Source organism: Arvicanthis niloticus, chromosome 3, assembly GCF_011762505.2.
Source record: "Arvicanthis niloticus isolate mArvNil1 chromosome 3, mArvNil1.pat.X, whole genome shotgun sequence".
Taxonomy (NCBI): domain Eukaryota; kingdom Metazoa; phylum Chordata; class Mammalia; order Rodentia; family Muridae; genus Arvicanthis; species Arvicanthis niloticus.
The window spans coordinates 97,060,146-97,086,189 of NC_047660.1; the positions used below are offsets into that span (position 1 = coordinate 97,060,146).

Genomic DNA, 26,044 nt, shown 5'->3' on the forward strand with positions numbered 1-26,044 from the left:
TGGGTAACAGGAGAAAAAAAAAACTGGCTGAAATGTCTCTTCTCTTTACCCTATACCAGATGAGTAATTGTTAGTCCAACGTTATTACTCTTCCACGTCTTTTTCTATAAACAGAACTACATTCTCACAAAGTTTTGTTTTTTTGTTTTGTTTGTTTTGCTTTTTGGTTTTTCGAGACAGGGTTTCTCTGTGTAGTCCTGGCTGTCCTGGAACTCACTCTGTAGACCAGGCTGGCCTCGAACTCAGAAATCCGCCTGCCTCTGCCTCCCAAGTGCTGGGATTAAAGGCATGTGCCACCACCGCCCGGCCAGAGCCCACTTTTTTAAAAGCTTGAGCTATCACCAGATTTTCCTCCAGGTTTCTAAGGCCCCTTTTGGGTATCTTCCATAGTCTCATGCTCTCTGAGACACCCGAGAACAAGTCGGAGCCCGAGCCCAACCACTGTATTTGGGATTCTGACTGACGTCAGGAGCGTAAAGTACGCAAAGATGGCTGCCTGACCACGCCCAGGTCTTGCGCAGGCGTAGTCCATGGCGCGCTCCCGGAAGAGCTCAGAGGTGGGCGCAGTGTGGTCACAGCCCGTGGCCCCTGAGGCCAGAGGGTTTATGTGGAGGGAGCTAATGAGGGGAGAGCCAGGTGATGAGGAAGGTTTTTAAGAGTTTTTCGGGGACGAAAGGCGGGGATTGGGCTGGCCGATGGGCGCTTCCACACTTCAAAAGGCAGAGGGTTTTGTTTGTTTTTAAGTGCCCCCGAAGGAGAGGAAGAGAGTCAGCAGGAGTGACTTTCCAGGGCCGCCTGGACGCAGCTCTTCTCGGCTGCAAAACTCGCTGGGAGGAAGGCGAGGAAGCTGGGCGTGAGACGGGCGGCTGTCCTCAGGGTTGGAGGCTGCCCTGCGGGGAGAAGGAGCCTGGCAGGCCCCTGTGCAGTGTGCTGATCCAGAGCTCAGGCTTCCTGTGGGCATCCGACCCTGAGCCATTCAGGGACGAGCGTTTCCTTTCAGAAAGTTTAGGAGAGCCTCCTTCATGGAACATCTGTGTTCTGTTTGTCTCCGTTGTGTGCTTTTCAGCCGAGGGCTTTCAGAGCACTTCTTTAGACCACCATCTATACTGGTGCAAGTTCTTTAGCCAAGAGGAGGCTACGCCTAGTGTAGGGCGCCATAGAAACTCTCCAAACGAGAGTGCTTTCCTGCTAGGATACGGTGAGAGGACTTCATTGAGATTTTCTTAAGTTATCCATGAAAAAATACTCCCCTTGTATGGAAGGGTCATGGTAGAACTGGGCAATCTTCCGCTGAAGGCAAGACCATGAGTTCCCAGTTGGTTCTCATTCTTGTTTGCCTTTCTGTCTATGTGTGTGTGTGTGTGTGTGTGTGTGTGTGTGTGTGTGTACATGCATAAGGGATGATATTCCTGTGTTGAATTTTTATAGTCTTTTTTTTCTTTCTGTCTGTTAACATTAAATATCCATTAGTCTTAGTACCAGCTGTTTATTTCTTGAAATTCTGTTTAAGATTAGAGCTTGGTCGGAGGTAGAAAATATGAAGCATCTTGAGTTCACCCAATCCATGGTGTTTTGAGTGAATCTGGCAAATGCGGGGTGGGGGCGGAGAAAAAAATCATCAATAAAAATGTGTTTGAGTGCATTCTTTCACATTACACCTGAAATTGTCAGTTTTCACTTTTGAGACAATATGTTGTTTCAGTACTAAAATCAGATTGCATAGCTGAACACACAGGGGAAGATAACCAAATGTTTTTATTATTTAGCAGAAAACTTATAGCCCAGCTTTGATTAAAGATGACTTCCTTGTTTACTCAAGAAATTCACCTTTCTAAAAGACATGAGGAAATGTAAGTTTTTGAAAAAGATACTCCAAATATGAAGTGTATGCTGGCTTTATTAGTGAGACATGCATAGGAAGACTAAAAGATGTGAAAGTGTCATTTTCTGACAGGAGATGGTATTGTAGATAGTTTCATTGTCTCAAGAATGAGAGTAAAAGGCACAATTATGTTCTAAGCATCCATATATCTATTTTTACATATTAATGTCAAAATGTTCCCTTCCTTTACCCTAAGGTTCACAATGTATTGAATAGAAACTTTGTGGTAGCAGGGGTTCTAAGACAGGGTCTCATGTAACCCAAACTGGTCTTGAACTTTCTACACAACCAAAACTGAGCTTGAATCCCTTATCTTTCTGTGTCTGTCTCCTAAATGCTTGAAGTACAGATAGTTACCACCTTGCTCGGCTCTTTTTTTAAAATAAACGTTTTAAACCTTTATTAAATACGTTCAATTATATAATCGCAAGTGTGCATGCACATGCATGCACATGTATGTATGAACTTCTGAGCCATAGCTCCAGCTCCAAGCTTGGCTTTTAGTAGACTTCTTGAAATTTCTTATCCATAAGCTGGCTTTATGCTCATAGAGTGTGACCTGTATAGTCATGGGCCTTGCACTTGCTTGAATGTTCTAATGCCATTGTCTTAAATCACTTTGCACATAATCCAGCATATTGTATCGGTAGCCATGATCTTATAGTTAATATTAATCTTCATCTATCTGTGGGCTCTCAGATTCTCCTATTGTTTAATTACCAGATATTTCTCTTTGGCCTTCTGTTGGTCACTATTTTCATAAAAACAAAACAACTGTTCATTGACCTTTTTAATTCTACATTCAAGACATTTGTATAAAACAGTTATTTATCATAGTATTTATTATTTTATTTAATTATATTGTTTTCTGTACACCACATATATTTTTCATTATTTTTCATTGTTGTACATAATTCTTATCATTTAAGGAACCTAAAACCTTCTAAAAATGAACAAAAAAATGTTCAAGTGTGTTATATATAATGAAATAGTTAAAGAATTTACTCATAGCTTTTCTTCTCTCTTCAAACACTGGTTTACCTTGTAAGCATGCATACATATATACTGCTTCTCAGTCATATATCAAACCATCATCTTTCTCTTGGAAAAAGAGATAAAAAATATTTTTATTGCTTCTTCAAACATATGGAAGTTTAGCACAATTCTAAATGTGTAACATGAGATTCAGGGGTACTGAAGTGTTAAGCAGAAGGTTTCCTATAGCAAGTTATAGCAATGTATATGTGTGGGGAGGTATATATAACTATGTGTACAAGGAGATATGTATTACAGTTTGCATTTTCACCAAAAATTACATATCTTCAACACTCTGCAATAATTTCAGAAGACCACAGTGGCTAAAAAACAGGCATATACTTACGGCTTTTGGGAAGTATATGGTAATGAAAACAAAAATAATTTTACCCAGATTGACTTAAGACACAGTAAACTCTCTACTCTCTTCATTTTATCATTAGTTGATATAATAATTGGCTTTCAATAACAGGTCATTGTTGAGGTGAGATGCAATTAAGAAAGAAATGTTGTTATATATTGGTCAAGCAATAAAATGTTTGCTTTCCAAAATTTCCTCTTTGTATAATCTTCACTTTTTTTCCCAGAGTATCACAAAGATTAGTGTTGCTTCAGAAAATGAAAAATAAATTTGGAGATCAAAACACAGAAAGGGCATCTCTCCTCCAAGCCGCTGAGACTGCTTCTCGAAGGAACCTCCAGCTCTTGCAGGTAATTCCCGTGACTTGGGAGTAGATGTTTTCCCCTGTCCTAAGGTATCTACATGCATCTCACAATTTTGACTCACATCGTTTGTTTTTAGTAACTAGCAGAATTAATGAGCCAATGTCTTTTCAAGCCCATGTTAGTTAGGCAAATAGCATATGGATTTTTGCTTTTTGAAAGTGAAAAAAAAAGTGAAGTTTACATAAGCTAAATTTTTTTCTGTCAACCAAAAAATCAATGACGACAGGAAGAATATTAAGGTCACCTTTGTGCAAGAAGCAGCAGAAAGTGTATCCTTACGATTTTCATACTCTTTCCTTTCAAGGAAGGATGGGCAAAGACGTGTGTGATATGTTTAGACCCAACTCAAATACTAAACGGCAGAAAAATGTGAACCATTTGATTTTGCCCAACTAATTCCACAGTAAACACAGAGAATTCATTGTGTGAGAGCTCATTTCCCAGACTCCTTTGGGTGGTTATGGAGTAGGTGGTCAAAGTGTATGACTGCATAGGGCCTCACCATTTGGCCAATGTGCCCATTTGGAATAAAATCATATGTGTAACATTTTTGGCTGCTTGCTATACTATGCTTCCAGAATTGTGTGGCTTCATCCATAATTAAAACCCTAGAGTTTGCTTCCATTCAAGCTTCCAAGAGATCCTATGACTAAAACATTTGGTAGTAAGACTATATTATTTAAGTTATAAAGCAGTGTTTTCAGTTTTTATTGTTAAATATTTTCATCGATAGGCATGATACAGCTATCTTCTATCCTCACTACAGGATAAAGGGAGAGGAAAATTCAGTTATCTTCTCAGCTTCTGGCAGTTTGATCCACAGTAATTTAAGTCACAGCCATAGTGCTACCAAAGCATTCTATATTGCCATATGTCTTACTTGCCCAATGGTGTTAACAATATTTATTTTTAAATGGAAATATATAGGATACTCTGGAAATTGCTGTGAAAAGTTAGAGAAACTAAATTGGAAGACTTGATTGCTACTACCTGGAGCAAGTGGTGTGCTGTTTGGGTTTCAAGGGTTTTCCCTTTAATGAGCAGGCATCTGATGCATGCCTGGAGCTGAAAGTGGAGATAACAGAGTAAGGCTACATCGAAGTTCTTTCTTCAGGGAGGCTGCAGATTAAAGGGCGTCAGACTGAGCACCTTATTACCAAAGACTGATACTCTGTGTGAGCAGATACTAAATTACACGGAGTAGAATAGAGACTATGGGATTAAGAGTGAAAATGTGCTTGAGGGCTTTTTTTGGATAGAGATTTTCCACACCTTCTCAAAACATCTTGCATGAATTTATGATTTTGGTATAATTTCTTTATTCTGAATATTAGACATAATTAATGACACAGAACTAATGTAAAATTAGTAGTAGAGAAACCTCTGAGGTGAAGCCAAATCTCACCTGTATTTAAATAATCAAAACATTCTACTGGATTCTTAAGTAAAAAAAAAAAAAAAAAAAAAAAAAAAAAAAAAAAAAAAACAGTCAAGAACAAAAAGACGAGTGGCCTTGTAGATATTAGTGGTATTATGAACTAACTAGCTTGAAAATTCACAAGACACAAAGTTGTGTTTGTTCAGAGACTGTAATAGTTTGAATAAAAAAATGTTCCCCATAGGTTTACGTGTTTGAACACTTGGTGTCCAGTTAGTGGTGCTGTTTGGGGAGAGTATAGAACCTTTAGGAGGTCTAGCTTTGCTGGAGGAAGTATGTCACTGGGGTGGACGTCAAGAGTTTATAGCCTGGCCTCGCTTCCAAGTGTGTACTTCTTGCTTCCTGCATGCAATTGATATGTGATCTCTAAGTTTCCTGCTACACACACACACACACACACACACACACACACACACACACATTTAAGAAAGATAGGTTTTCTTCCTAGATGATGCAAGAACAGGGAAATAGGCTGGAGAGAAGGCTCAGTGGTTAGGAGCACAGGCTGCTCTTCCAGGGGACCAAGTTCAATCCTCAGTTCCCACATGCTTGCTCACCACCATCCATAAGTCCAGACTGAGGGGATCTGACACCTTTTTTGACCCCATAGGGTTCTTGAACACACATAGTGCACAATCATACACTCAGAAACACACATATACACATAAGAATTAATTTTTTAAAATGAATAGAGAACCTATTCTTTAATAGATATAAGACTAGACGCTAAAAGATAGCCATCAACCCAGTCTCCTTATATTTTCTTTTATATTTTATATAAAATTCAGTTTTATATAAAGTTGTATGTAATATATATTTACATATATATACATATATATGTAACATTCAGTTTTACATTTTATAGAATTCTATAGATTGGGTATAGTAAGTACAATCCAACTAGTCCATCATAAATTCAGGAACATCAGCATGTAAAGAAGGGAATGCCTGGAACTCCATAGCTGCAAAAAAAGTTTAGTGTGCTGGGATTTGCAGACTGTTATGGTGAAAAGAAACTGAAAGGACAACATGCCTGTCTTCATAATATCCTGCTCATTTATTGAGCACTTACTGCATGGCAGGCATGGCGACTGTTGCTAGGCATGATCTCTTCCCTGCCCTTGTCTGATACACTTTAATTATGCATTTTAAAATCCCGTGTTGCTTTCGTTTTTAAAAAAACTTTCAAAGCAGCATTAATGGCACTAATATTAAAATCACTGTGTAAAAGTAAGATAAAGAGAATTTGAATCTTTTAGAATTTTGTGTTGAGGGATATTTTCTGGGGAGATAGGGTGCTAGAGAATAGACCCAGGCCCTCGTTTATGCTAAACGCACCCTCTACCAGAGAACTACTTTCTGTTTCCCAAGAGAGGTATTGCATGTGTAGAGGAGGGGTCTGGGAGAGTTGGATTAAACCCTAAGCAAGTATTCCACTGCTGAACTACATCCCCAGACCTTATTTTACTTTTGATTGATACATTGGGGAAGAGGGTGCTGCAGATTTTTGTGAGGGTTAGAGGATAATTTGTGGAAGAGATTTTTCTCTGTCTGCCATGTGGGTTCTAGAGATTGACTCAGGGTCTCAGCCAATCCTCAAGCACACTTACCACAAGCCATTCCACAGCCAGTCCTCAAGCATGCTTGCCCACGAGCCATTCCACGGGCCTGCTTTTCCTTTTGAAGTAAGGGCTGAGTTTCCCAGAATGTTCAACTTACTTGGTTGCCTTGATAGGAAATGAATGTACAAACAATAATCCTCCTGCCTCGAGCTCCTGAGAAGCTATGATTACAGGCCTGTGCCACAAGGCATAGCTTATGGGAGAGACACTAAATAGCATGTCTATTACATTAATCGAAAGGTTAAAAATTATTTTAACATTAAATGTTTCACAAAGGTTTAAAAATAGATAAAAGTGAACTTGACCTGCCTTCCCTCATTCTCACCACGTAGACTCTTCTTTCCCCATAGTCACTCATCACAAAGTTGTTTATACATGTATTTTGATCCTAACAAAATTTGCTGTGAATGTGATAACGTTTCTATGAAGTCATTTGTGAAAGACAAACTAGCATGAATAGGTAAGATGAAAACAGAAGTGAGACAGGTGGAAGGGGACCGGCAAAAGGGAAGAGAGGGAGTGCAGAGGAAACGGATGGGTACAAAGAGAATGTAGTGACATGTGCAATATCCATTAGTTTAAAATTATTTTTCAAAAAGCGGTATCCAATGCAGGAAATTTTTTAAAAAGAAGACACAAGGAAAAGACTAATCCCATGAAATATTTGACCTCTTAGTAAATTAATTGACTCTCAAGCAAGACAATTCTGAGTCAAATTTTAGTCAATAATTGTCATAAAAGATCGTGCACTTTAAAAATGCTGACTGAGTGTCTTTTCCCTATTAGTATCAAATAGAGTATCAGCCTTAACAACAATCATCATTGGTGTGCAGTTAGGGGAGTGTAATCTCTCCCTGCTCCCCTCCCAGAAAACTCAGCCTCACACAGCAAGGCCTTTCTGTGGTTGCAGCGTCTCACAGGGAAACTGTACAAGCCCTGCAGGGAAAGATAGGATAGGAAGGCATTACAGTCAGAATTAGAATGGGTGTCCCTACTGAGAACAGCCTAGAAGTCATCATGGAGCAGTTAGTAGTTGAGCAGGAACTTAGCAAACTGTCACCTGAATGGCCAACGACATGTACAAACTACTTTTAATAAAGACAAAAGAAGCAGCTGAACCTACATGCACAAGGCCTGGGCTAGATCCTCAGAATCATAAAATCCAACATGAGAGTAAGTTAATTTTTGAAATGATTATAAGATATTGTAAATGTTTGCTTTAAAAATATTTTTTCTCTCTAGCATTCAAATTTGGGATTGTATTTATATATTTAAGTATAAAAATTAAGCGTTGTAACTAACAACTGCTGTACTTCAAGCCCTGCTAGGTTAGGTTACTGGGTAAGAGTATTAAGACTGGAAATCGAGAAATGCCACCAAGTTTGAGTTTGATGAGTAAGAGCACACCAGTGTTGGTGATCACTGACTAGAAATATTCTAAAGACGATAGGCCAAGCACACAGAGGCACCCGTAGGGGCTTGGTACAAGTTTCAAGCCAGTCTCATCAATGAAGCAAGTTTAGGCTAGCGCAACGTAGCACAGCAATACTGACGTTCAGAAAGAAAAAAAGTCAAACTTGTGTTCGTTACTTTATTCCTTCTCATTTGACTTCTGATTTTTATTTGTTTAAAGAAAATCGGCTCTATGTCAGTTACCGACTTATGTGTAGTTAATAGCGGAAACAGTATACTGAATGCTTGATTACTTTCGTGAATTTAGTTGTTTTTGTTTTTCAGAGCTCGGTATCAAATCTAAGCCCTTGTACATGTTAGGTGACTACTAAGCCACAATTCCTGCCCTGTATTTAGTTATTTTGTAAAGATTTGTTTTTAGTTATGTTATGCATAGGAGTGCAGGTGCCCATGGAGGCTGAAAGGGGGCATCTGATCCCCTGGAGCTGGAGTTTCAGGCCCTTGTAAAATACCTGATTTGGGAACCAAGCCACTGAGTCATGTCTTCAGTCCCTGCACTGAGTTTTTAAAACAAGCCAGTTTCCCACCATCCCTCCACAGTGACTTGTGAGACATTGCTTTGCTTTGAATTTATCTGAGATTTGAAGTGTTTCAGTTCTTTGTGACTTTAGTCCTTATACTTAGATTAGGCCATTCTTACCAAATGGAAGGCTCTCCAAGTCATCCCCAGATGCCAATGCCATATAGTAACAATCTCTGACAGTTTTCTCTCTTTCTGACCTGATGGGTTCTTGCAGGCTCCCTGTATCTGCCATCCAGACTTGGAATTGGTCATTGCTTCAAGGAGCTCCGGCTCCTTTTGGCAGGAAATATATTTAGAGCTCTCAATCTGGGCACTGGGACTATTTATTGCAACTTCTTTGATTTTCCTTTTTGAGATAAGATACAACAAGAACTCCTATCAGTAATTCCAATTTAGTTAAAGTATTGCAAGGTTTTTAACTTAAAACCATTGATTTTGTACCTCTAATTCCCCCTCCCCTTATGCCAGAAACCTCGTTCTGAACTGAGCATGACAGCTCACACCTGTAATCTTGGGAGGTGAAGCAGGACTTCTGTGTTTGAGGCAAGCCTGAGCCACAGATTGAAATGCTTTTTGGAAAACAAACCCAAATGTTTGGTCCTCAAAGAGCTCCCCAACACCACATACCTGTATGCAGTAATCTTCCTAATCTGTGAGGCTTAGGCCCCAAGACATCCCACCAGACATCCGGAACCATGAATATGTACAATGTTCACTCATACTTACACACTTGTAATGAGGCTTAATTTATAAGGCACAGAAAAGCATTAGCAACAATAAAGTATGATGGTTATATTCTAATCAAAACTGGGTGCTATAGTTTCAGGGGCTGTATTGTACTCCCCATTCGTGTGGTGTAAACATGTGCCTCTGTGATGGCCTGAAAGTGAGGCTAGTGACCACATACTTGCCATATCATACAAGGGTCACTTAGACACAGCCCTATGATACTTCAAAGGCTGATGGAACAACCCAGACAACTGGCAAGTGACCAATGTAGTGTACTGACATACTGTGTGCATACTGACAGAGATGGTATGCAACCCAAGGTGAACAGAGGGGAAGTCATGAAATCTTACTATGCCACTCAGAATGATGCACAATTTAAAACTTATTAGTTGCTTTTTCTGATGTATATGTCCAAGCTGAAAATTGATATCAAGGCCCATGCATGCTTTGCTAGCACACTCTGTACTATGGAGATGCACCTCTAGTCCCCAACTTTCAGTTTGCTATCTGCAACAGTCCACTGCCAACCATGCAATCTGAAACTGGATATCAAAACCCAAGATAAGGACAACTGTTGCAGTGACTGTCCTGTGATACAGACATCACTATTGCCACCATTGTGACCACCAGAAGTGCTTTGTAGTAGGACTCTTTGTTTCCAGGGCTTGTCCTACCAGAGAAGTTCAGTCAGTACTATGTTCAAAGACCAACTAATGGTTGTGGGCTGCCAATACAGTACATCTGTTTTGCTTGTTGCCAAATTCCAATGTTTGCTTTTTCATGTTCTCTAACTGCTCAGTCTTTTTTTTTTTTTTTTTTTTTTTTTTTTTTTTTTTTTTTTTTTTTTTTTTTTTTTTTTTAATGAATTTATGTATTCTACAACCTGGCCACAGTTTCTCCTACCTCATGTCCTCCCAGTCCTCTACCCCTTCCCCGAACCACTTCTCTGCCTCTCCTCAGAAAAGGGGAAGCTCCCATGGATATCAGACAGCTCTGTCATATCAAGCCATACCAAAACCTGGCACTGCTCAGACTTTGAAGGGTCTAGTTGCAGATCTGTAAGACAGAGTGACAATTTACAGGCAAAGAATTCCAGCTTGCTCCTGCTCTCTGCTCTGGACTTTTCCTTCTTTCCATCTTCAGCATTGGTTTTTGTTTTGTTTCTTTTTAAGTTTCTGAGTTTGCCCAAGAAACTTTGCAATTGTGGTTATCCTTTTAGTGACTATTTAAGTGCACATAAAAGAGACATGTATACCATGTATCAGTAATCTGACTTCGGCACTGGGTCTGAAGCAGAGACAATGGAAGGCATCCAAAAAGGACAGTCTAGCTTTGTGGTCATGCTAGCAAGGAGTGAGGTCACATGAAGATGGGAGTGCAGCAAAAGCACCTGGCTGCTCAGACACCAGCCCCATGCAGCCCACTCAATGAGGGGCTTTACCCGGTAGATCTGGAAAAGGCAAGGTGGAAGTCTGGTCCTTCTCTACAGTAGTGCTTGAAGCTGGTAAGAGGCAGTCACGAAAGAAGAGAGTAAACATGGGAAGACAGATGTCACACATCTTAAGAAAGCTATACTTAGAAGTAAAGGAAGAAAACCAACCCAGCTGAAGAGAAGGAGAGGTCACCTAAGTGCTAAGGAAACGTTCAGTGATGCAGTGGTGTGGGTAGATGCAGTATCTGCCTCCAATGGTGTCTGTTCTTTTGTTTGTACATCTACTTCTTTGTGAGATATAAAGTGTCCTTATTTTCTGTCTTCAAGAAAAATCCTGATAATATCAAAAGTAAGTGTCAACCAGATCTTCTCCTGACAGCACCAGTGGACCTGTTCTTAGAGTCCTGGCAGATCTGAGGCTACAATTATTCTGTGTTTTGTTTGCTGGATTACTAACAATAAACTATAACTTTTACAAACCTTGTAAAATCTCAATAAAACAATCACAGAATAGCCATACCTCTGTATCTGTCATGGCATCAGCATGTATCTTTAACATGCATCTTAGCTGTAAACTTCTGGTAGGGGACAGGCATGCTAACATCAGTTTTTATATCCCTGAATTGTGTATTTTTCCTTCAAATCACCTTCCCCTAGACAGCAGGTGCATTAATGGTTGTGCAACTTTGGGGAGTCCCTTTAGGGAATTTCCTGTTTTTCCTTTTTACATTTCACACCCATCCCTTGCTCCCGCCGCTACCATCTGCTATCTTTTTTCTCCTGTTCAGCATTGGCTTCTTCACACCCCACTCCCACGCCCTCTTCATTTCTCGCCGTCTGTCCAACAGCCCTCTACTTAGATTGCTCCGATGCATGTGCATGGATCAAGAGAACTTTGTGCTAGCAATTCACTAAGCTCAGAGGAGACGCAGAATGTGCCAAGCCTTGCACCCAGACCTCTGTGAACTTAAGACAAAAGTGTGCTCTAGACAGCAGTGCTGCTAGTGTGGAGAGCATTTCTTAGCTAGACTCAAATGTTTCTGTAACAACATGCAGAACCCCACATTTCTGTGTATGTGTTTAAGGTGTGTAGGGAAGGAAAAATTATACCAGGTTAAGCTTAATTGTGCTGCTGTTTGTATAACCATAGAAGAAAATATGCTTATCTGGAAATTAAACTGCAAATTTGGGTGGTTCTTGAATGCCATCTACTGAGTGATGTACTGCCTAGCAATGACACTTCCCATTGGTGAATATCATCTACCAAGCTATGTACTGCCTAGCAATGACGTGTCCCATAGGTAAATACCATCCACTAAGCAGTGTACTGCCTAGCAATAACACTTCCCATTAGCAATGACATTTCCCATTTAAATTAACATGAAAATCCAGTCCTAAAGACCTGTAGGTGCTTTTACCACACAGCCTGAGGGTTGCACAGGGTCAAGGATAGCTATGATACAGCCAAAGGCCAAATTGCCAACTTTTACTTAAACCATTATGAAATGGGAAGGAGTGTAACTTGATCATGTAGTTCTCAAACATGACCTTGGTAGATGTTTCAAAGTGTCAAAAGGTTAGACATGTGTAGTAGAATGTTTTTAAAAGCTCCTGTTACAAAGTAGCAAGATAACTCATTAAAGAGCCATAACGATGTAAAATGTTTGTATGGTATAACATTTTAAATGGGATATTGATAAAATATGTGCCATCTCTATACGAGGCACATCATCTGTAGAGCCCAAACTCTTCACTACAGTGTGAGTCTGAGTGTCTAATTTGCATCTCAGTGATTCATTATTGTTACACTTTGCCTGTTTTCAGACCTTAAGGCTGATAGAGTTATTGCTCTGATCATTTTTTTTTTTTTTGCTGTACTTATTTCTGTATCAAGAATCTCCTTATGTAGTATAGACTGGCCTTGAACTCAACCCTTCTGACACAGCCTCCCAAATTCTGGAATTATGGGAGTGTCTCCCCACACCCAACTCTGAGCATTTTTAAAGGAAAGGTTTTTGTTTTTGATTTTCAAACTAATTACTGTCATTTACCAGTTATTCGAAGTGAAATGTAGAACATAGAAGTACCACCAGTGTTCACATGTTAAATGAGAAACCCTGCACTCATGGTAGAAGTAGATTAATTGATTTATAATAAGGGCCTCTACCTCTGTACCCCTCCATTACAGCCCAAACTCACTATATCCAGGAAAGGGCTGAGGTGAGAGACTTGGAGTACAGACACTGGGGGTGTAGGTGTCTGTACTCCAAGTCCATTTAAATTACATATAAATACACTTCAGTTTTAAGATGCTGGTGTCTGTTACAGGACATAGATGATGCAGAGAAGACTTTTCAGAGCAAACTTACCCAACACTCACAGCCTGCGATGCTTTCTCTTGAGGTAAGACCCTAAGTTAACTCTAACAATAGTAAACAACTGTAAGTTCCCTGCAAGTTAAACAAGGGCTTCCCAGCTATATTGACCTGGTTTTAGTCAATAAAATAAGCAATAAAGGATTGGTTCATATTTTTATGTCCACAGTATAGTGTTTTATATGTTTTTAGCAATTAAGAGATATTTTGATGAAAAAGTATCTAATTGGAATTGATAATTTTTAAAAATCTACATCCAGTTTGTGTTTATGTGCACAGCACATCTTCATGTGCAAGTGCCATGCATACACACATGCTGTGGTACATATGTGGAGGTCGGGAGACTATATGCAAGAGTTCTTTCTCTCCTTCCATTATGTAGATTCTGTTAGTCAGGTGCAGTGGCAAGTGTCTTAACCAGTCAGCATCCTACTTCTCTGTTGGAATACAGATCATCACTATCTCTATCCCCTACACCCCCTTTAAAATAACCTACTAAGTCCAGTTAGAGCTGCCCTATGTGCATGGATGCGCGGGATTCACTGGAGCATGGCAAACCTACTAGTTACCACCTCCTCAACAAAGAATGAATCTCCATCCCCCAGCAGTTAGCCACCAGCAATAGCTCCCCTCTCTGATGGGGTGTTGGCTGCCTTGATCCTGTGTAGGTAACCACAGCAACTACCTGCTCATGACTGTGATAGCCATGTCCTGTCCAGAAGACAGCATTTCAAGCACTCAGCCACCCTCTGGCTTTGACATTTTTTTGGCCTCTTCTTCTAGATAGAATTGCCTTGCAGAGGTAGACAGTGTCATTTCCAGAAGGCATGAGCTTTGAAATAAAAACTGGATGCTTCCTATGAGTTATTGGTCAAGAAGCCTGCAAAGTCTCTGAGACAACAAAGACCATTGCTACTGGCATCATACTTGGTTTCCTACAATAAGTGCGTGATATGATGCTATTGCTGAAGACACCATACACTTGGCTTCTAGATATTGAGAAGTGAATTTCAAACTGACAGGAAACTTCCTCCCTGCTGCTTAGGGTTCATAGTGTCAGGAGGTGCTAGGTAGGCTTCTGGGAGAGAAAAGGCATCAGTGGTCTTACCTAGTCCTGAACCCTATGTGTTCCACTACCAACCCGACAGGCAAGACGTGCCCCCTGCTACAGTAGTATCACAATTGTTAATGGGGTAACTGCTTTCTCATTGGAATTCAGACCTGCTCCATGGGCTGGAGTTTCTTGTTTGATACTGGAATCCTGGTCATAACTCCATGACTATGGAGGTCATAGGCCTTAGAATAGTGTTATTTTCCTAATGGGCATGCTGTCAAGTTGCCTTCCAAATATTTATGCTTATTAGACATTGACTGCTGTCAGCCTCGGTCAGAGAAACTTCTTTGTGCAGTGGGCAGCAGTCAGTGCAGCTGCAGAACTGGTCAGAGTGCTGAGGACAGATGTGCATCCTGAGTGGGACACCACTATTCATTCACCAGGGCTCAGGGAACATGGAACAAAATGTTGTAAAACATCTTGTCTTGTCATATTGAAGCAACTGGCCTAATAAACCAGAACAGGTGCTAGGCTGTGACTTGTCACATGACAGGGCGCCAAACCAAGGAGCACTTGTTGGAAATGTAAGGAAGAGCATGGCCTTCCTAGACCAGGCTGTGGCCAAAGCCATTCTGATGCAATCCACATCAGAATGTAACATGGTAGAAAGCTGAGACAGGAGACTGCTGCGAGTCTACATGGCGAGAGAACAAAAAAATGAAAGATAAAATAAAGAAGAAAAAATGTCTTCCCCCATGTTTATCACACAATACAAACAATTTTATTAGCTCAGATTTCAAAAGCAGATTGGAAGATGATTGGTAAAGTGAGCCATACTTGGTATATGGATATGTTTGTGTGGATGGGAATTTACTACATGGATAATAGTTTCACTTTCTACTTCTAATGAGCTTTCTCAGATGTAATTTTTCTTTTTGCCCAATCGGGGATAAGAATAGACTCAAAGTCTGAGGCTGAGAATCTGCCCCTCAATTTTCTGTGTCATTTAGGGTAACAAGAAAAAGCAGTGATTAAATGCAGAAAAAACTCTGGCTCCAAGTTGTGCATTGGGTATGTCTTCCTTTGTTGAATTCACCAATGCCTTATTTTAAGCAAATACAGGGCCAACACAATAGTGGTTAATTCAGCCGTGAATGGCACAGCCCCCCCTCCCCTTCTCTGGCCTTGGATAGAATTCTGAGCTACTCTGGCACAGCAGGGGAACCTTTATCTTAAGTATGTCAAGCTGTTTCTTAGACCACATGCACAGATGTATAGATATTTCGTCTCTCACGCCATCTTCAAACAGCAGAACCACTGTACCTTTGTCATGCTCAGAGTGAAAAAGTCTGTGTTCCAAGTGCTATCTGACTCAGCACTGAGTTACCCTCCCCCAAATTCTGATTATGTTCATCCAATGGAAAATGCCAGTCCATGATGCAAACTTTGGCCTCTTTAGAGGTCACCCCAAGCCCATCAAAGCTCCTTCAAACAGTGCAGGGATTTTGGCAGCCTGTAGGCCACAATGGTCAGACATATACAACATTTCAATTTGTAAGCTATTTCCATCAAATGGGTACACTACACTAGTTATGTTCTCATTATGAAAGTCTAAAGAGCCGGAGAGCTGACTCAGCAGGTAAGAGCACTTGCTGATTAAGCATGAAGACCTGAGTTTAGATCCCAGCACCCACTTATAGAGCCAGGTGTGGCCCGTATGCCTTACCCACTCCCCACCTCCACCCCCCACATTGTGGAGCAAGACACAGGAGACTGCCATTGCCAGGCTAACTCCAGGATCAAAGGTACTATCTCAAAGGAATAAGGCAGAGTGTGGTAGATGGGGCTTCGAAGTATCCTTGTTTCCATGGGTATATGTGCACACACACATGCACATATACCACATACACCACACATGGACATCACATTTGTACACAAGCACATAAATTTAAGAAAAATGACAATTTGTCACGTAAAGTATTCTTTTAAAAGACCTGTGGATATATAACACCCCACACACCTTGAGGAGCCAACTTATAAGCCCTTTATGTGTCATTACATTCTTGGTCTTGGGTCTAGGTCACATCCTTTCCTGTAAATTCTAAGGAAATTGATCATGTATAATCTTCTGTGATCACTTTATTATGGATAACCCCAGCTATGGAATGTAGGATAGTAAACAAAAATATTTAATAACAGGTACCATAAATGACAGTACTGATAATAATCACCAGGCTGGCCACAAGAGGGCGTGCAAAATCACAGTAAAATTTAAAACCTTAATTCTGCCAGGCTCTGGTTTGCTGAGAAATTTGAAAATTAACTCTAGTAAGTAGCCAGGTTTTTTCCCCTAGAATTAACATAAAATATACTGAAGAGGAAATGCACTCAACATATATGTGTGTGAGAGTGTGTACACTTGCATACATACGCACTAACAGTAATAAACATCTAGACTATTGTGAAGAGCCAAATTCAACTGTTTGCTATGGTGTCTTACTTTGTTTTGTTTTGTTTTTTTCAGACTCGTTACTGGGCATCAGTAGAAGAACATGTCCCTGAATGGGAACCGTTTCTCTTAGGAAGAGAGCTGTATCCAATTGGGACTGCAAATCAAAATGAGGCACCATTCGTTCAAAACGAGGCAAAATCATAACATATTCATATGCTCTCAAAAAAAAACCCTATTTGATAAATCTATGTAAGTCATGACAGAACTTAGGGAAAAAGTGTTATTTGTTATCATTTTCTATTGTTTCATTGCTTCCTCGGCAGCAACATCTGTATGAGAGTCCTCTTGAAAATCCCAGGCTAGACCCTTGGTCTGTGGTCATAGATTTGCCAAGAAAAGTGTTAAAAATTAGTGGTAAGGCAGAATGTTTGTTAAAGATGGTATTAAATCAGTGTTGTGTTTGCTTAAAACACGAACCCTCATTCTCAACTAGACAGGTTGGCAGCTGGTATCCTAAAGTCGTAGTTTCCCATCATCCACTATGGGAACAGGAGCAGGAACAAGGCGCTGGCTTGCTTACGTGAAAGTCCATCATGCTTAGCTGCTCTTGTTCAATACTAGTTATCAGCAAATGGATCCACAGGGTTATGTGCCTCAGACAGACTTCTCCAAGTCCTTACTTATAAAGCATTCAATATGTAGCCAGTTTCGGGAAGGCTTGGGTTGGTTTTGAAAAAGATCTATGAGAGCTGGGAATGGCTACTGAATTCTGACAGGCTTATTTGAAGACTACCAACCTTGTGAAAACAAATACCCCTCCCTCGATGCTATCTGTCAACTCGCCCTCCCCCTCCTTTCTATTAACGTTATCTCTAATACTTAAAACTAAAACAAATAAACTTGGAAAACTGTGGGTCACAACCCTCAGCAGAGCTTTGAGTCTCTTGCTTTCCTTACTGGCTGCCTGAGCACTGGAAAGAAAACAGAACATGGTTTCCTCAATGTGGAGACAGCTTCTGGAGAGGAGCCTGCACTGTACCACAGGGAACTATTCTGAATCACAAATGTGGTTTCATGGTGGTAAAGGAGGTTCCTCCTCCTCCTCCTCCTCCTCCTCCTCTTCTTCTTCTTCTTTTATTTTTTGTATTGCCTTTAAGATAAAAATCTCACTCTGTAGACCAAGCTGGCCTTGAAGTCACAACCATCCTCTTGTTTTAGCCTCTGAATACTGGGATTACAGGTATGAGCCCCAAAATTTAGGTCATTTGTATTTTTAAAAGAAGACAACAGAATAAGTTAAAACGCATATAAGCCTTCACTACAACAAAAAACTAGTAAAGCATCCATTGTGCAACACGTCCCTGTTCACTGCCATCTTGGAAATGTCCTGTTGAGTGGGTGTTGGTGTGGGTAACAATAACATTGTTTTCATAATATGTGCTGGCAGATTAGCACACTTCTCTGCAGTGTTAACAGTTGTAATTAAGGAATAAACAGCACAGGGTGTCAGTCCGATGACAATTTCATCTATAGTGTCACAATACAAAATGTCACAAAATATTAGAGCTGCTATATAGCTATAAAAAGTATCGGCTTACAAGCTGAAGGCATCCTTAAGAGATGAGGCAGAGAGGAGGAAGTGGAACACTGACTTAGCGGCCAGAACAATTTTATACATTCTCAAGACTGTCACGAAAACAAATTGATAATTTTTTCTGTTACATTACAGTTTGGGCTCGAGCCATCCAGTTGATTTAGCAGGAAAATGCAGGTTTCTTAGCAGCTCCAAATCAGTAAACAGATTTAGATGTAGAAAGGAACATGAGGAAGGTTTTTTTTTTTTTTTTTTTTTTTTTTTTTAAACATCCAGTCTCCCAGCATATACACATAAAAAGGTGAATGAAGCAACGTGAAACTTATTTCTCTTTAGTCAAGTGAAAAAAAGGCTAAACATTTGTTAGCTGGTAAAATATTGTGTCAAGTAAGCCGGAACATTCCAAAATTAAACAGTGGTTGATATGTTAACGTCCTCAAATATTTGAGTGCACACTTCCTTTGAGATCTGTAAATTAAATCACCAGTAGGTTGAATTAAAATACAAAATGAATGGCAATGCAACCTCTCGGGAAAGGCTTTGTGTTTTCTTTTGCCCCTCTATTGATTGACTTGCTTGTTTGGTTTCTTTTTTTTTTTTTAAGTATAATCTAATAAAGCTTACAAAATTTAAGGCAGAGAAAAAGTGTTTAAAGGCTGCAGCTGAGCCATTTCTCCATTTTGGTTAATACTTCACAAATTCCCACAGATGACTTTATTCTTGGCCCCTGCAGAGCCTACCCCACCCCATCCTGCCTTGTAGACTGTAACAGATTGCACCACATGGTGTCTGTTAAAAAAAAAATCCCATGGGCTTTGGATATCCCATTAAAGGGCTTTATATTTCTGTGGGCAAATTAGCTTAACACAGAAATTTCCAAACATTGTTTTATGGGAGGAAGGAAGGGATGCTACATACAAAATATATCCTTTTCTACAACTAGGAATTAGTATAAGGAAACAGGACACACACTCATATCTTCTCCCCCAAAATCAATATTCTTACATTTTTATTAATTTTAGTTATGTGTATATTGCAGGGATACATGCATGTAGGTGCTGAATAGGTTAGAGGCTATTATTATCTGAGCTAGACTTACAAGCACTTGTGAATTGTCCAATGTGGGTGCTGGGAACAGAACTCTGCACCTCTGAAAGAACAGCAGACCTCTGAACTGCTGAGCTATGTCTCAACCAAATCAGTATCTTAATCAGAATATAATTATCCATGAGCATGGCATAATGGTGTTTGTTTTTAAAGAATAATAGAGTTTGAAGGGAAACTGTTAGTCTTCAGTTTGGGGGTTTTATTTGTTTGGTTTTGGTTTTGGTTTTGGTTTTTTGGGTTTTTTGAGACAGGGTTTCTCTGTGTAGTCCTGGCTGTCCTGATACTCACTCTGTAGACCAGGCTGGCCTTGAACTCAGAAATCCGCCTGCCTCTGCCTCCCAAGTGCTGTGATTAAAGGCCTGCGCCACCACTGCCCGGCTTTGTTTTTGTTTTTAAGATCAAAGATTTTCCTCCAAAGCCTTTCTGGGCTTATTTAAAGCATAACTATTCAGAACTCACTTTCTGCCTGGACATTTCTGGTTATGAAATTATCAAACTATAAAATACTAATATCAGAAAGGACTGTTGTTTTCCTCATACTTAAAAAAAAAAAAAGGAGCTTGGGAGATGGTGCAGTGTCTTTCTTCTTGCACTAGACCTGGTTTCGATCCCCGGCATCCACACAGTAATAGTTCACTACTCTCCATGATTCCAGTTTCAGGGACTCCAGTGCCCTCTTCTGACCTCCATAGGCACCAGCCACGCATGTGGTGCATGCCTGTGTGTAGGCAAAACACCCAAACACAAAAAAAGTCATAAATAAATCTAGAAGAAAACTCATGGCTTCTAAATACCAAGAGCAAGCTTCTCCTCTGGAGTCCTCTGTGTAAAGAGAGCAGTGGGTAGAGGCCGAGTCTTAGACACAGCGCTGCCTCTGCCTCAGGTAGGAGTGCTTCAGCTTAGCAGCTTACGGAGCAGCAGCTTAACTTGGCTTACAATACTGGTGTCTGCCTCTTCTTCTGACCCATTAGAATAAATAAAGTGAGCATGGAAGCATATTTATGTTTGGATAAAATTTAGATCTATTTTATCACTTCTCATGTGACTGGAGCTGTGTGTATATAAAGTTATCAACTTCAGAAGAAAGGACCAGACTTGAAAATCTGTGACACACATTCCGATACATAAAACTTAACATAGAAGACCATGAAGCTGGCTTCTTTACAAAACAGATTCTTTCATTTCTTTCACTGCTATATTAATTTACTCCAAGCCAATTCATATCATTTTGTCTTTTCAAAGAAGTCTTTTACTTAAAACCACGTTTGCAGCCTACCCTACTGATTTCTCCTACTTTTGAAGACTTGCCCAAACCAAGCAGTTTTTAAACACTTTCTAGTAATCACCTGTACTTCTTTAACTGGAATCTGGAGCTAGCTAAGAGCTGCAGGCCTCCAGAGTAGGTAATAACCCGGTGGTGAGTGTCAAGAACAGTGGAAGGGACCGAGGAAAGAGAAGAGGGGAAAGGCTTTTTGAGAAAACTTCGGGCTTGGAATGAGAGGGCTCCACCCTGCCCCTCTGTGTATTGTTTGTTTTCCTTGTAGTTTAGAAGTTAATTTGTCTACATAGGAAATTTAATTCCTCGTTGCTAATAAAGAGTTTTTGAGACAAACCTGCAGACATGTCAACCTCTGGCAATTCTGGGGAGGATTGATGTGGGAATTTGACAGGTGTTGCTTTGTGAATACCCTCTCTAATGGAACTGAATTATATATCTTTACCAACATCCAAGAAAAGGAAAACAGCTCCCTCAAAGCCAGAGGCTAAGAATACTTCCGGACGTCATCTAACCATAGACTTCAGTTTCCTGCTTCCTCTTAAGTTACAATGATGAGAGGCTCTTGCAATTCTGGAAACTCAAACTCGCCTATCAGACAAAGGCAGACATGGAGCTTCTGTGAAGGTATTAATAGCATATAGCTTAACTGCAGTGAAAATCAACTGTGGTACTGAGAGAAAACCCTAAAATACACCTCTTAGGAAGCAGCAACTTAACGCTTCGGTCTTAGGAAAGCGATTATTTAACCTCTACTTTCAGCTTCAATATGTTTTTCATTGTTCCTTGTTTGGTCTTGGTTTTCAGTACAGAAAGTTTTCTGATATTTTACACAATACAACTTTAGAAAAATACAGCCAATGAGAAGTTTTTAAAAAAGATTCTATTTATGTCTTTCATTAGCATATCACTATTTTATCTCATCTCCCAATGCCATGTAATTATTTTTCATACCTGATTCCATATATTTAGAAAGTCTATAACGTATTTTTGTACTGGAATGCTCTATCACAGGCAAAAAACTACAAAGATTAAAAAAAAAAAAAGAAAAAAAAGCCAGATCTAGAGGACTTTAAAATGCTAACAACCAATACATGTAAGCAAGGTTCATGCCTTCTAGAGTTGAGTATAGGCAGGTATTGCTCAACACGGTTTCAGTGGATGATGGACCACATCCATGATGGTAGGAATCCCTTATACATCTCATGTTTACTACTCCTTATTGCTTCATTTGCTCATGGACCGGATTAATTCTGTCTTTTGTTGATCATGGCCATAAGTTACACATGATAGGTACCACATAGCATACAGGGAAGGAGACTAGTGTGTGCAGGTATACTTCCCAATCTTCACACAACAAAACACAGCACCATCACTGAGCAATGTTTAAGTGATCCTGCTTTTAAAGCTTGGTGTTACAGATATACCTTAAAACTCCTTAGAAACCTCTTGTCCCAGGTCTGCAGTTTCCTGACAAGCTGAGTTAGAGCCACAGTGTGGCTATACTACTGAGGATGCTAAACTTGGCTCTGTCCAGCATCCCAGAACCTGCTCATATGTGGATTCTGAGCACTGGAAATAAATCTAGTGCATCTGACTTTCAACTATTATTTTAAGCATTAATACTGCAAATTAATAAATCTACTTTTTTTTCTGCTAAATTTTATGAAACCACTACTAATGAAGAAAAGTTGGCTTCTGATACACATCTGCTACAAGTATAAAATACACATTGAATTTCAAAAGCAGTATAACATGATGATATGACTAATTATTTTTTGTATTGATTTCATGTTGAAATATTTCTAATAGAACAAACCTTCAAACCCTTTTTACCTTCAAAAACCTTTTTTATCAAGTATCCCCAAGACAATTCAAATGTTCACGTATCCCATTGAACATCATTAAACTAGACATTTCCTGAGTGTGTTTGCAATTCTGAGTTTATAACTTTATAATTATTAAACCACTTTATTATGTAATTATAAAGTCAATAATTGATAAATTTGGGGGGAAACTGGACAAATACTTGAGATTTTCAATGCTGACTTCCAAAGGAATGAACAAGAAAAAACGTAAGTGCCTAATGGGTGGCAGTTTTATTTTTGGTATTATATTTTTGTTTGGTTTTGTTTTCTGAGAAGAGGGATCTCATGTAACCCAGGCTGGCTTCCAACTTGCTAGGTAGCTAATTCAAGGATGACCTTAAATGTCCGATTCTTGTCTGTACATCTCCGAAACTCTTGGACTACAGACATTCATCACAAAGCCCAGTTTATGTGGTCCTGTGATCAAACCTGGGGCATTATATACATGCTCAGTAAGTACTCTGAGTGACCTTCCCAGCCTGTTAAGTAGTGGGTGTTTCTAAGAATTATTGTGTCTTCAGAGTTACATACAGACCTGGGTTCATTTTTAGAATCCCAAGTTCAAGCTCAATGCCAAAAAGGTATCAGATGCTCAGTAAATTTTTATGGCTGAATAGCAGGAGGATTTGCAATTTAAGCAGACTCTTGTTTTAAGAAAGAATCTTACCATGTAACTTTAGATGTCCTAGAACTCCATACCAGGCTGGCCTTGAACATGTGATCACCCTCCCACCTCTCTGCCTCTCAAGTGCTAGGAAACCAGGCATGTACTACCGTGCCCCTCCTGACATTAGATAACATCATTAAAGATGACACAGCAAGAGACAGTAGCCACAGTAAACATTTAGGTGTTTGTCTAATACACGAAGCTGGGTAGTAAAGTCAAAAGGTATATTTTTCCTCAAAGAACCTTGGAACCCCCGGAGAGTAATGCTTCCTGGTAGCCAAACATCTTCCATAGGAAATGCATACTGTGGGATTAGCTTGTTTTGTGTTGTGTGGTGCTAGAGCTTAAATCTAGGGCCTCACACTTGCTAGGCAAGGGATCTACTGCTAAGCATAAGACTAATCATGAAAGTGTAGATGGCAATATGGAAGCAATGTGGCTTTAAGTGACCCTGGAAGTCACACTAGGGATTCATTCCCTTCTTATACCCGGGAACTCAGTGTTCTTAGTTTTCCTTCTCTCTGGCTCCCACCACCACAAATCTGTACTCCAGAGCAACCAGGGAGAAGCAATTACCACTTCAAACAGGTTGAAAGGCTTTCACAAAGCCCTTTATATCAATCAGGGAAAAGAATCAATAACCCTCCTTCTCCCCACCCCTGCGTGTGTGTATACATGTAGATGGTGCATTTGTGTGGGTATACAGGTCTCAGGAAGTCAGCATTTTCCTCTGTCACTCTGTCTTACTACATTGAGACAGGATCTTTCACTAAACCAGAGAGTCACTGTTTTGGTAGACTGCCTGCATCTACCCCTTTGTCCCACCTCTAATGGGCTTTTCTTATGAGTGCTGGGGATTCAAACTTAGGCCCTCATGCTCAGAACAAGGGCACTTACCCACTGAGCTATCTCCCAACCCCAACTGTCTGTCCATGCTCCCTTCACCATCTACCCTGTTTAACAAACACACTGTGCCTTTAGAGAGCCTACAGCTACTGTCAATTCAATGTCATGAGAACAGTAATGGGTGAATGACTATTCCTCTAATAGACCTTATGTGCTACCCTTCATGTTTGTCAAACTCAGGAACACTCTCCCACATCCTTTAAAATAATGAAAATAATGAATATTCAGATCCAGAATGGACTAGGGATTATGAGTGGAGATAAACAATATGCTTGCCTCACATGGGAAGAATCATCTACATACACAAATAAAACATAGAATCAAAACAACCAACCCCACCTTCCAAAAAATTAGAATTAAAAAGCCAGGCATGGTAGTGAACACCTTAATCACAACAGGTGAGAGACTGAGGTAAGGGAATCTGAAATTTAAGCTTAGCCTAGGCTACATATTAAGACTGTTTGGCACTCCTATTTGTATGGATGGAAGAGAGGGAGGGGGAAGGGAGAGAGGGAGAAAGGGAAGGAATGAGGGAAAGATGGAGGGATGGAGGGAAGTAGGAATGGAGGAAAAGCCATGCATGCCACCAGTGGCCAGCCAGCTAAGGTAAGAATTCCAACTCGATCTAGGAAACAGGATGTTGAATGTAAGTGGGTTGGGGAGGTAAGGAAGCTCAGAAATAAGAGAAAAAGGTTACTCAACATTTATGAAACAAGAGGAGTAAAAAGCAGTCAAGCGTCTTCTAGTTTCCAAATGGCCAGTCAACAGCACTGGCACTCCCTGCTCTGACCCTACCCTATCAAACAAGGCCTCTGCTTCTTCATCCCTTTCTGTCTTCACTGACATGTGGCAGTGGCGGCCACCAAAATGTCATCTTACTAACTACAGTATCTATCCTAATCCTTCACTTTTCTCAGTCCTCAGCAGCATTTGACAGCCACTCTTTCCTTGTTGAGAGGCTGCTTCACTGGCTTCTAGAAGCTGGACACTTCCTCAGCCCAGTGTCTCCTAAATACCCCAGCACTTCTTAGCTCAGCTCTTGACCCTTCTCCTTAATATCTGCAGTGATGCCCTCTGGTTGTAGTTTTCATCTAGCTGTGGAGGGGAACCCTTTCCTGGAACTCTCTGACCTCTCATTTTTTCCCGTGTACTTGGTGTCTTCTTAACTCTTGGTAACCTAAACACCTCAAAGTTAATGCCCCAGACCAGAGCAAGTCACCATCACTTAATCCTGTCTTCCCTTAGTTTTCACTAGCAGCTGACATAGACATCCTGGAATTTTCCTCAAACCTTTCCCCCTCCTCACCAATACATATAACCATCAGCAAGTGGGGCTGGCTTCATCTTCAGAAAATCTCCAACATGACTCTCCTCACTGGTGCCATCACATTGACCTGCATACCCCAGCACTACTGAGTGAGCTCCTTGACTGTCTTCTGTGCTTCTACAAGTAAAGCACCCTATCCCTATACCCTAGAATGCTATCATCTTCCCTGCACTGTGTCATAGTAAAGGACACTCTAGCATGTACCATTTTATACTACGTTGTCTATTCTCCCTCTGAATTAAAAGCCCTGTGATAACTCTGATATGTTACCACCATATCCTCCCGTCCACTGTCTAGCACACTAAGAGCACCCACTAACTATATTTTAGAAAATTACACAAAGAAATACCATGAGGAGAAATATCAGAGAGCCAAAAGGAGAGAGAACCAAGAAGCCACAGAAGTGGTCCAGCAGCAAACAAGGAAGAAGAGGAGAGATGGACCCATCCATATCAGAAGACATCAGGAAAGCACGTGCTGTGCAGACACTCAGGACCTGAGTCTCACCACACAAAAATGCAGGTGTGCTGGCATTTGCTCATACATACCAGCACTGGT

The 26,044-nt window shown here is 40.3% G+C and overlaps 1 protein-coding gene across 6 annotated transcripts; it reads left to right on the forward strand.

Moving 5' to 3' along the window:
• The first annotated feature begins 480 nt into the window (after nt 1–480).
• Cep15 (centrosomal protein 15) lies at nt 481–17,673 on the forward strand. Of its 6 annotated transcripts, none has more exons than XM_034497131.2 (5): nt 481–557; nt 1,770–1,850; nt 3,505–3,628; nt 13,189–13,263; nt 16,814–17,673. In XM_034497131.2, the coding sequence occupies exons 2-5, from the start codon at nt 1,798–1,800 to the stop codon at nt 16,943–16,945; spliced, it is 384 nt and encodes a 127-aa protein (XP_034353022.1). In that variant the 5' UTR covers nt 481–557; nt 1,770–1,797; the 3' UTR covers nt 16,946–17,673. The 6 variants fall into 6 exon arrangements, with proteins under 6 accessions (XP_034353022.1, XP_034353019.1, XP_034353020.1 ...); XM_034497128.2 differs by having other exon boundaries at nt 1,767–1,850; nt 16,814–16,953; XM_034497129.2 differs by having other exon boundaries at nt 499–636; nt 16,814–16,953.
• Nucleotides 17,674–26,044: the final 8,371 nt, after the last annotated feature.

Coding starts and splice junctions, on each gene's coding strand:
- Cep15 (XM_034497131.2), top strand. CDS start 1,798: ATGACTTCCTTGTTTACTCAAGAAATTCACCTTTCTAAAAGACATGAG. Junction 3,629..13,188: donor GGAACCTCCAGCTCTTGCAG/GTAATTCCCGTG, acceptor TGTCTGTTACAG/GACATAGATGATGCAGAGAA. Junction 13,264..16,813: donor CTGCGATGCTTTCTCTTGAG/GTAAGACCCTAA, acceptor TGTTTTTTTCAG/ACTCGTTACTGGGCATCAGT.